The sequence below is a fragment of the Capricornis sumatraensis genome, chromosome 23, assembly GCF_032405125.1.
Source record: "Capricornis sumatraensis isolate serow.1 chromosome 23, serow.2, whole genome shotgun sequence".
Classification (NCBI taxonomy): domain Eukaryota; kingdom Metazoa; phylum Chordata; class Mammalia; order Artiodactyla; family Bovidae; genus Capricornis; species Capricornis sumatraensis.
In genome coordinates, this window is record NC_091091.1 from 46,582,089 (window position 1) to 46,594,140 (window position 12,052).

The 12,052-nt window shown below is 45.2% G+C and overlaps 2 protein-coding genes across 3 annotated transcripts in view; one reads left to right on the forward strand and one right to left on the reverse strand.

Annotated features, from left to right (window-relative positions):
* The window catches only part of DOCK1 (dedicator of cytokinesis 1), a 564,920-nt gene that overhangs the window by 235,581 nt on the left and 317,287 nt on the right, over nucleotides 1–12,052 (forward strand). The gene's annotated exons all lie outside the window — the stretch shown is intronic.
* Nucleotides 1–12,052, reverse strand: part of INSYN2A (inhibitory synaptic factor 2A) — a 38,558-nt gene that overhangs the window by 13,681 nt on the left and 12,825 nt on the right. The window contains exon 2 of the mRNA XM_068961196.1: nucleotides 2,352–2,423. Coding sequence (XP_068817297.1) covers nucleotides 2,352–2,423 — 72 coding nt within the window. The remainder of the gene's footprint in view (nucleotides 1–2,351; nucleotides 2,424–12,052) is intronic.

The following is a 12,052-nucleotide window of genomic DNA, read 5'->3' on the forward strand; positions in this document are numbered from 1 at the left end:
GACTCTGTGCGACCCTATGGACAGCAGCCGACCAGGCTCCTCTGGACACAAGATTCTCTAGGCAAGAATACTGGAGTGGGTTGCCATTTCCTTCTCCAAGTTAGTCTTACTAAATTTTGTTAAATTCTTGTGGTGCTGGAACTCCCAGTTCTTATGAAAAATTTGCCATTGGCCTGTATCCTGGGGTTCATACAGCTTGCTGGGTGAGCCACATGTAAACAGTAACCCCTTAAGGCTAATTCCTGCACTTGATTGTTAAATCATTTTGAATATCACTTTTTTTTTTTAATGTAAGTTACTTCTGTATATACAGCTAAATTTATGTAAATTACCTCAGTTACATTGAAGAGTGTCCAGATACGTTCTTCTTTCAGTCACCCACGGCATGTTCAATGGGTTTATGTCATCAAGCTCACTTTCCAAATCTGTGACCACTTCTGCTCTCTTGCGTGGAGACTGGAGGCGTTTCAGCTCCCGAGTGGCAAAAGCTAACTGGTGAAGATATTTCTGCCAGGAGCTCTTGATTCTTCGTTTCTTTGCCTAATTGACTGGCTGAGTGAAGGCGTTTCATTTTATGTCACTTACAGCCCTTCACTGTTGGACTCAAAGTTCTCTCCCATAACATGAATGTAGTGAAACGACATCTCCATAGGTTTATATTCAGAGTGCTTGACTTCTCTTGCATGGGGGCTTCATTTTCACCTTGTTAATGGTGAGGAGCCACCAGGCATCTGAGAGGCTGGGCCAGGGCTGCTGCAGCGGGCCCAGCTCCCTGCAGGCGGCCCCGAGACCTTAGCAGTTAGGGTGTGCCTTTTGCTAGCCCAGAACCAGGCCTTGGTTCCTGCATGGCAGGCTTTCTCAGGCGTGGCACAGTTGACATTCTGGGTGGGCTGACTCTGTCTTGGGGGCTGCCCATGTGTTATAGGATGTCAGCAAGCTCTGACCTCTAGCTAGTCGATGTGGTAGCATTTCCCAGTTGTGACAGCTGAAAGTGTCTCCCTCCGTCCTTGCTAAAAGTCCTCTGAGAGGCAAAACCTCTCTGGGTTGAGAACTTCTATGATGGGACTGGAGCTCCTGTCTGTCCTGTGCTTTCATCTGCTGCAACCACAGCGGTCACGAGGTGATCCAGCTCAACTTGTAAAGAGCCTGGGGCCCTGTCTGGGTGCGCTGTCTGGACTGGAGACTCGGTGGGACCACGACTGTGGACGCGAGCTTCCTGCCATTATTAAGACACGTATGCCCTTTCCCTGTCTCCGCTTTCTTGATAAGAGGGTGGTAACTGTGAAGCCCTCTTCAGAAGGGCTTTTGTTTTTGCTTTTTCAGTTGAGATTGGGATTCCTTTACACATTCTTAGAGATATAACTGTACAGCTTCTTTCTATTCTTGATAATTTGGCAATCAACTAAAATTGTTCTTCAGGGTTAATTTTTTTAAAATAAACAAAATCATAACATCTCTTATTACTCTCATATTTTGCTTATGAAAATTACATTTCCAAAAAGAAAAAAAAAAGTAGTAAGCTCTCTGAAGGTCGTGATTGTGCCTTAAAATCCCAAATTATTGCCAAAAGCCTAACATGGTTTTTGCTTGTTGAAAGTTCCTGCTGAATTCTTGTCAATGTGAATAATCTAAATATACTTAGAATAAAAAAAATGATAAGAGCAGACATAGAGCCCTGTGCTTTGTTGCTCAGTCATGTCCGACTCTTTGCAGCCCTGTGGACTGTAGCCCACCAGGCTCCTCTATCCATGGGGATTCTCCAGGCAAGAAGACTGGAGTGGGTTGCCACGCCCTTCTCCAGGGGAACTTCCCAACCCAGGAATCAAACTGGGGTCTCCCTCCTTGCAGGCGGATTCTTTACCAGCTGAGCTGCAGGGAAGCCCTAGACAGGGGATTATTTCCCAAGGAACCCAAGTGCCACAATCCTGCTGAGTTTGCAGGGAAGAGACTGCACACTGGGTTTTCTGTGGTTCTAGCACATACAGTGTGGTTTGCAGCCTTTGATCTATACCGTCTGAAGGGCTTATATTTCACAGCCATGCCGAAACACACAGTATAGTGTTCACGACTATCGATTCTGAGGGAACAAGCCATCAAACTTAGACCAATTTTGGAAATGCCGCTAAGATGCATTTGCAAGATACATGGGTTCACACTCTCCCTCACCCCATGGCTCTCTGCCTAAGGTTGCTTATTTAGAAGCTGCCTAGAATTAAGTTCAGGAAAGGCTCCTGACTTTTTTTTGTCTGATGCCATCATCCCAGCGGGGCCCCAGACGATTCTCGCATCCGTGGGTAAACATCATTTGTCACTCATAATAACAAAGCGGGAAGAGGAGAACGTTGACATACCTATAGATAATACATGCACTGTTCCTGCATGTGTCACAGTTAGCTGTGTCTTGCCCAGTCCGATACGAAAGCCTACAAGATAAGAACAGGAGAGCATTACACGTGGCGGCTGCTGGCCCCTGGCCTCTCTAGAGCGCGCAGCTCCCATCAGGTGCTTTCCCACTGCCATCGCCCCTCATGGGGATGGAGGCTGAGCCAGGCGCTTCCCGCTGTGCTCCGGTCTCTGCGTGCGTTGTGTACAACCAGGGCAACCACTGCGGCTGCTATTTAAATTAAAATCTAGGATGTGAACATAACCTAGTGGATGAGGCAAAGAATCTGATTTTGTTATAAGCAAGGGGAATTGGGGATGTTTCAGGGCAGTGATATTCATGGCGTTTTAAAGAAAGTTGGAAGGGGAATCAACCTCAGATCTTCTTGACCTGATGGCTTGTTTCTGCCCCACAGTCTTCTTTGCCCTCGAGAGGAGGGGTCTGCAGACTACGGCCCTCAGGTGAATCCAGCTTTCGGCCTGATTTTATCCAGCATGCTAAGATTGGATTTTATGTTCGTAGATGATTTAAAAAAAATGAAGAATATTTGGAATGTGAAAACTCGTGAAATTAAAACTTCAGTGTCCATAAAGTTTTAAATTTTGAAAGTAAAAAATGGTGAAAATTCTTACATAAGTAGCTACAGTATCTTTGGTCTGCAAATTCTGGAATACTCCCTCTCTAGCTCTTTAGAGTAAAAAATGTGCTGACCTGTGTGGCAGCGTATCGGACTGCCGTGTCAAGCCTTCTGACACCCTGTGTTCTCTGCTGAGCCTGTCAGCGCTGAGACTAGACATTGTATGAGGTGCTGTAGGGCAGTGTTCCCCGTCCTCTCATTAAAACAATGGAACCTTATTTATTTATTTTTTTTGGAGTATATTCTGGAAGGGTGTACAGCCTTTAAGATTTTCTTTGGCAACCTTTTCAGTTTGTTTTGAGGTACAGCCAGTGACCCGTGTTGTGAGAGTTGACAGTGAAGGGGCTCAGCCGCACATACACATGCATCCGTTCTTCCTCCAAGTTCCCTGCCGTCCATAGCCCTAAAGATTGAGGGAGAGGGTTTTCTTGAGTCTTCCTCAGCCTAGTCACCCCAGCAAAGCTAGTCTGGGCGAGCTTTCATAATGTTTTTCCTGCCACTTTGACTGACCTTTCCTCTCTCATACTCTTCATGTGCAGGCCTATTTTATTCTGAATACTGCTTTGTACCAAGGGACAGAGGACAGACGTGATAACCAGAACCTGTTAAATTAGTAGCAGAAGCAGGGCTTCCATCTGAATTGGCTTAGACACACACTTTGGGGGCACATTTACATTTGGAGAGCAACTCAACATAATAATAGTGCCCAGAAGGTTTGCTGTCAACAGGGAGAGTGGATATTTTTATCACCTTCCCTGTGTAAACCTCTCTTTCCACGAGTCATGGACTTTGAATTGAAACTCACTTTTGTTTTCCTCATTATGTTCGGTGTTACATAAACATTTGACAAAAGGATTTTTCCCCTTCATGCTGTGTTTTCACAGTGAGCTTTGCTAACTTGAACTTGACCTTTGAGTTCTGTGCATTGTGTTTATTAACCAAGTGACCACATTCTGTCCTATAGGGTTGCCAGTCTCTGCGATCCATGATATTTGAGCCAGAACTGGAGTCGCCCGGTGGCTGCGTTTGTGTTGACCTCCCTTCCCCATAGTGGGCACCTTTGAATGCCCCCCTGGGGTCTTTTCCTACCCCCTGGGCTTTGTCAGGAGGGGAGCAGGAAAGGGCTTGTGCCTCATACTTTCCCCCCTTTCCTTCGCCCTTTCCTCCTGACAACAAACCCCAAGGGTACATTCTTCCTGAGCTTTCCTCCCTGACTCTAGATTGTCACGCTCACACCAGGTTCCTCCCCGTCTGACACTGACCTCCATTCTCCCATGCCTTATAATATGTAAACGGCCTTTCTCCATCCCACTGGTTTTTTCAGAGCTCAGTCCTAAGCTCATGTCTCACCACGGTGGCTGTGTGCAGTGTAACAAGCACAGGACTTGAGCATGCGTCCTAGCAATGATGTCTCTGCTGCAGGACACGCGGTCCTGCTGTGAGGCTGGGCTGCAGGCGAGGGACTGCACCTCTGTGTACTGCACTAGTGCAAACGAACTACCAACCGGGGAAGTGGATGCATAATAGTTGTTTGTGTGTGCCAGTCACATTCTAAAGGTTAGGCTTTTAAAAGAAAACAGAGGACATCAGGGGCATTTCCTAACCATTATTAGAGGGGCACTCTTACTTGGCTCTGCAGAAAGACCGACTTCCATGCTTGCAGAACCTTCCTGCTCAAGACCTCAGGACAGATCTCAAATCTCCATCAATTCTCATCAGCACCACACCCCTTCTTTGCCCAGGATCGTGGCATTCCCAAGTGTCTCATTCACATTAGAGCCTTGAGTCCTGCAGTTAATTACACTAGCTCATTTTACAGAGGAGAATACAGCAGCACTTCAGGTCTGGGATCTCATTATTCTTAGACACCAGGCTTCTGATGCACTGTGATGCCCTGCTCCAGCCTTGGGGCCTGTGTCCTGCACTGTGTATAACTGGCAGCTTGGGGTAGTCAATGAATCCAACAGGGACAGGACAAAGGCTTCAGGCACCTGGAATGCACAAGAGAACTGTCTTCCCGGACCTTGGGGCTCTTCAGTGATAAATTGCTCTTTTTAAAGACCTTTCTGAACAGACTGTTCTTATCACTTTGTAAAAAGCACACACTTTCGCGCTGTTATAGTCAGTAGGCAAATAATTATTAAGTGCCTTTTAGGTGTCAGACCTTACTCTGTCTACCAAGGAGACATTTTGGAATAAGATCGAGTCCTTGTCCTCATGAAGCTTAAAACAGAATGGGAGAACCAGATGGGTGATGCAGGAACAGATGAATGAATGAATGAAGAGTCTGGATGCTGCTCTGTTAAGGACATGTTGTTGGGGAAGGGGGTGGCTTTGGCTAACACACCGAGGACCTTGCATCTGGAAAGAGAACTGGATGATAATAAAAAAGCAGGTAGTCATCTCCAGATCTAGAGATGAGTTTTGCGAACAAAAGGACCATCACTAGTGAACATCATAATGAGAACGATGTTGGCATGTCTGCAGTACAGAAAAAGAGCCAGTGTGGCTGGAAAATCAGGAGCACATGAGAGAGGAGGGAGGTGAGATCAGATCATGTAAAACAGGAAACTCTTTGGACATCTGTTTTACATGTAATGGGAACCCACTGTATTCTTATACGTAGAGCCCAGGATGACACAGAACCTACTTCCTCTTAACTTTAACTCTTACTCTTCTCCTTCTAAAATATCGTTTTCATTCAATTTCCTTTTTCTTCCTTCTTTTCTTTACAACCCATCCTAACTCACTCATTCCTGAAATACAACATGGTTTGCTGATGTTTGTTGATTAGAAGCAAGTGAGTCATAATATCTACTTTATAGGGAAACATGTCTGTGGTCACTTTTTTTTTTAAAGCTAATTTAAATGAAAAATTGGTGGTCCATCAGATTTCCACCGTACAGGAGAAGTATTTTCAGGATCTCATTGCCATGAACTTTCCTTGCGAAGAGCCTTCAAGATGTTTGTTTGGGAACTTTTGTTTTGAAGGGGTTCAGATGTTTGGAGTCCAAAAAGGTAGTTCATAAAAATGGCTATCAATGAGAGATTAATTTGTGGATAAAAGTTAAAGTGTTGCCCTTGTATCCTGTGGTTAAGTCACAGGCTGCCTTCAGTAGCTGTTGTCAGTCAAGGTATGTCCACTGCAGTTTTATGAAACCCGAGCGTGTTCTTTACAGAGGACTGAACGTGTGTAATCTAGTGTGCTTATTGCTTTGATAATCCATCTAGTTGTCGTTGGGGCTTCCAAGATGTAGGATTTGACTTCGCTGATAATTTTATGGTCACAATAATGATTGTGTTGCAACATCTGAATGAATGTGTTCTCCAAATGCAGACCAAACAGGTAAGTTCTTTCTACAGGACAGGGAACACAGAGTGCCATTATGGAATGCCCCTGTTTTCCTTCTCACTTGGAAACAAGTCATAAAAGCAATACTTGGAATGATTATCTTTGTGGATGGCCATTGCCGTGAAGAGAAGCAGTCCAGAGACTGAGCTGCTGGGGCAGATACTTCTCCAGAGATGGTATGGCTAGAGGTCTTTTGTGGTTAGAAGTTTGGAGAAGAGAGAGCTTGGATCATTGGTATCACAGCTGCAGAGGAAGAACACCTTGATCAAAAATGACCTTCTGTCTTGAACATTAATTGCTACCTTTATAAAGCTCTCTCCTCTTTTATTTTGAAGAACTTATACCTTTGGTAGGATTATAACCCACATCTGCCATGATGCCTGGTACACTCTGGGTGTTTGGCCAGTATTATTTTATTAACCAAATAAGACTGTCAGTCTCTGTGTTCCCAAATTGAAGTCCAGTAACAAAAAAAATCTATGGGAAAAAATCCAACTGAGTGCAATAAGCAAGTGAAGTGTATAAATTATGAACACATCTGGTCCTCACTTACTTCCTAGTGTGAGCCTCTTTGGATCCCAATGATAAGCACGTTCATTGTAAACATGGAGTTGTTTTTTTTTTTTTTTTAAATGCACTGATCAGCCCTGGGTGTTCTTTGGAGGGAATGATGCTAAAGCTGAAGCTCCAGTACTTTGGCCACCTCATGCGAAGAGTTGACTCATTGGAAAAGACTCTGATGCTGGGAGGGATTGAGGGCAGGAGGAAAAGGGGATGGCAGAGGATGAGATGGCTGGATGGGATCACCAACTCGATGGATATGAGTCTGAGTGAACTCCGGGAGTTGGTGATGGACAGGAAGGCCTGGTGTGCTACGGTCCATGGGGTCGCAAAAAGTCGGACACGACTGAGCAACTGAACTGAACTGATCTTTACAACACTTGCTGTTTATTGTCCCTTTACAGTTAGTTGCCATTTGTTAGTATTTCCTGTACTCAACAATGTATACTACCTGGGGAGGTACAGAGAGAGGAGGGTGCAGAAAGTATGACATTCAGCACCAAGGACAGCGCCAAGAGTCCAAGATGCTTTATTTTCTGTTCCTCTGACCTCCTGACTCCCATTCTTGCAGATCACAGTTCTATCCCAGGGACATTTCTGGAACCCTGACCCTCTCCTTGCCTGATGCCCTTTGGACACTCACTGGTCAGGGTGGGCTTTATTGAAAGGTAAAGGACACTAGACCCAAGTTAGGAATAGGGATGTAAAAGTATGGACTTGGTTGATAGTTCACAGAAGAAGGATTATTTTTCTTGATTTCTTAAAGCAGAAGGCTTTACTCAAGCTAATTTTACAAAGCAGTCTTGGTGGAGTCCAGTTTCAGAGTCATTTCCACTTTTGTTGTTTTGTAGTGAAACAGATTTCTTCAGAAGACCCTGCTGTACTTTAAAGAAAGGATAACGAGTGTCCATTATAGAAGACAGCACAGAACTCTAGTTAGGGCACCCCCTTTTGAAGAAAACATAGGGTCTCCCTTTCTTTAATGGTCTAGAATATTTAGGTTTAATTCAGAATGCATCTCACCAGTTTCTCTAGGTACGTTTGGCTTCTGCAGACATCTGCCCCAATTCTTTTTTTTCCCCCCTCCAATTCATTAGTTGTCACTGTAAAAAAATTCCTGAATGTAAAAATATACTTTTGCCCATTTATATAAAATAGAAAGCACTGGTAACAATTTAGCGTCTGTAAGTCTTTGGTTATTCTTGTTGCAGATCAACAACAAAAGAGACAATGAGGACTGGGATTTGAAAAAAAACAAAAATGAAGAAAGGGTGGCAAAGGGCAGAGCTGGTGTGGCAAGTTTTATAACAAAGCCATAGGAATGATCAAGGCAGAAAGATGTCAGCCAGCTTCCGCCTGAGCTGGACCACGGCTGTGTCCTGGGAGGTAGGGATGAGGAGCCTGAGATTGGAGTGACAGGCAGCATCTGCCTTTTCATGAAGGCCTCACAGGGAGATCTAAGATACCAGAGCCCTGGGGGGTAGGAGAGGGTGCTGCGAAATGTCAGAGAAAGGTCATGGAAAGCTTTCTTCCTGGCCCCATATCCAAGTGGCTCAGTGTCTCTGAGACCTTGAAGATGGTGCTTGAGACAAGACTGACAACTGTGTCTCTACCATCCCCCACCCCCCAAGAAAGCTGTTTGGTGGAAAGGTCAGGAAAAGGGGGAAAAAAAAAAAAAAAAGATGTCTCTGACTGTGCCTGCTATCAGAAGCAAAGTTCCAACAAAGTTAAAAGCGTCTCGGGAGAAGCATGGTTGGCAAGCGGAGATAATTCTGTGGTAGTGAATTGTGATCACTGGTACTGGACTGATTTTTGTGCAGGGCTTCTCCTGCCACGTCCCACAGCCCTGTTTTCTCTAGGAGATCTTAAATTCCCCAAGGAAAATTCCCTTCTCGTGATTCCCCGGGGACTTGTGGATGGAGTGTTTGGTTTTAGGTTTCAGGAAAGCATCCTCCTCTCAACAAGCATCACTGCTGTGTAAGCATCACCCTGAGGGGGCCCTCCTCCACCTCAGCTCTGGGGCACAGGACACAGGCGCAGGTGACCCCATGGCCGAGTTGTTTGTCTTTTAAATGACGTGGTGGTTTTCAGTAAGTTCAGATCTCCTAGCATGTAAGCAAAAGGCATGTCAGGTGATGCTAAGGTCAGGATGTGATCCTTTAATTGGGGTCTTTAAAACACTGCTACACAGGGTATTGGAGCTGTCACTTTGAATTAACTCAAAGCTGTGTACCAGGCTCTCTGCTTAGACAGTGGTTCCTGCTCTCAGCGATCATTTTATGCCCCTGTTTAATTTATTCTCCTAATTTTGATCTTTCTTCTTCTTTCTCACTGTGTGCCAAAACCTTTTTTTTTTCCCCCTTCCCTTATTCTAGGCCAGGTTTGTGCTCCAGCTGTGGTTTCTTGATAACTGAGCCATCATTTATATCAGCATCTTAAAGGGCTTTTCTGCTTAATAGTCTCAAAGTGGCATTAATTTAGAGGCATTAAGTGATACCTCTGTTTTTGTTGGGGAAAATGAAATTTCAAAGAGTCAGGCTCAGCTGTTTTCAGAGACCCTCTCCTATGTTTTAAGCCCACTTCTGCCAGTAGTTTTGGCTGTTTTTTAAAGTCTGAGTTCTCACTAGGAATTTGCCAGATTATGCCCTGAAATTGTAGTTAGTTCCTGTATCAGCTGTTGAGTGGTTCAAGTGAGTTTGGAATTTCCTCATTTATCTGTGGAAGCTCAATTATATCTGTTTTATTCACTTGAGCTACTAAGTGCCAGGAACATCCAATGTAAATCTGTTGAAAAAATACGAAGTTGATTTTCCTAACAAACACTGAGAATACCCGCTGGTCAATAGAAGGCAGTGGCAGCCTTCACTGGTGATGGTCTGACGAGGTCCCCTTCAGCTGAGAGGAGCCTTTTTCTAGCCAGTGGCAGGTTGGCTATGTTAGGCTGAGCAGTTCTTTGTTCATTAGTGGCCTAGAATCCCCAAGCTGACAAAGCAGTGTGTTTTAAAGACTGAGGTTGCGTTTTGAGAAACACAGATTAACAGAGACCCGCCCCCACCCCCCAATCTTCGTGCCCCCCTCTGCTTTCCCCTGCCTTTAGCCGTGTCTAAGGGGGTCAGTTGTTTTGAACCCTTCTGAGAATTTACGTTTGCCTTCTTAGCGCAGTAGGCAGTGCATCAGTCTTTGCCATCACCTGCTCTTCAGGTCCCCTTTAGCCAGCTCCCAATGACTTCCTTCCACCAGAACCCCTAGCATTTGGTACCGTCATGGCACGCTTTGTCTTTTTCTCTGTTTGCCCAGCCACAACCTGGCTTGCCGGTCGCAGTAGAGGTGGCAGTCGAGGTTTAGGATACACGGAATGATGGATGACAGAGCAAATGGAAAATGAAATGATTTGGGAAGGTAACGTTGTCTCAGTCTGTCTATGAGGGTTGATCTCTTTCAGTGGAGTTTGGCAGCTCTTCCTTGACATTTACAGAAAATTTTAAAAGACTCACTTCCGTGTTTCCAGACTCAGCGCGATGAGTACGGTAGAGCAGTGAGTGCGTTAGCGTTTCCTGATTATGATGGCTGCACTGTCTGTATTTAGAGAGTTTCAGCCAGCGTCACTTATTCTAGGACCCTGGTTTCTCTCTTCCCCTTCTCTACTGCCTGTAGGCATGAGGTCAGGGAGTAAGGCCAGCACCATTAACTACCGGCTTCCTCTTTTTTTCTGCTCTGGACTTCTTTTTTGTAGAAAAGGGTTCTCATTGAGATTTAAGGATATCAAATACTTCTTTCCAGACACACTCATGTGATCCCCCTGAGTTTGAATATGTATGTTCCAGAGGTCATTTGTATAAAATAAGAGTTGCTCTGGTCGAAACCATTAAGGGAGATCTATTTTTGGAAACCCACGTTAGAAGGAATAATCACTGTACAAACTAGATTCTTAGATTTTACAGCATTCTGGGTCGAGTCTCAATACAGCCAGAAAAAATTTCAGGGCTTGCCTGGGAACCCCAACAGCATGTATGATTTTCATTTTTTGCAAATTGCTCTGTGGTCCAAACAAGTGACTTAGAAATGATGTTTTGGGGACATAGCCCAATCACAGCTTGAGCTGGATCGTCTGCCTTCCAATTCCCCTTCTAGTCCCTCATCATCTTGCTCTTAGTTACTTTTTTCCCACCGGATGGTGAAGTTCTCAGAGTTACGCGTGCACCATTCTCCCAGTCAGGAGCTGAGATGTGGACTCTTGATGAACTAGCTCTTTATGTAAACTCCACGTGAGCTTATTAAACACCTCTGGGTGATTTTCAGTAATCATGGTTATTTCTATGTAGTGTCCTGCTTGGGCTTTCACAGGTGGTACAGGGGTAAAGAATCCGCCTGCCGAGGCAGGAGATGCAGGTTCGATCCCTGGGTCAGGAAGATCCCCTGGAGGAGGAAATGGCAACCCACTGTAGTATTCTTGCCTGGCTAATTCCATGGACAGGGGAGCCTGGCGGGCTCTATAGTCCATGGGATCACAAAGAGTTGGATGTGATTGAGCACTCAGGCGGTGTTCTGATTACAGACTTCCAAGCACGTACTGTAAACTAGCCAAAATAACTAAATGGCTTTCACTGTGTTTGCGTGTTCAGTTCACGGGATGCTTCCTGTTCTCAACTTTGTGCACCGCCCTTTGCTAAGGAGCATTTGCTTGGATGAATAAAACACAGACCTTGCCCACAAGACACTTCAAATTGAGAGCACATTTGTTTCCAAGGTAAAGGCTTTGCTTCTATGTTAGGGAGTAAGCTGTATGGCCTCCAGAAGAAGCCCTCCTTCCATGGGGCAGTTTCTGTGCCCGTTCATGCCAGCATCCATGGGCTGGACCAGTGTCTCTGGTCACTCGTCAGCAGCTTGGGATGGCTTCTGGCCAATTTCCAGCACCCTTTTGTGACTGTCTTCCAGAGCATTCCGCAGGGATGCTGACCTTGTCCAGCAGAGATGTCTTGCTCCCATGTGACTGAGAGCATCTTGGTGGCCGCAGACATGGCTTCCTATCTCCCCAGTCCCACCCAACGTGTGGTTTGGTGCCTTCCAGAGAGCAGGGCTGGAAGTGTGCTTCAAAAATGCAGCTTCTTTCCTGACTAAT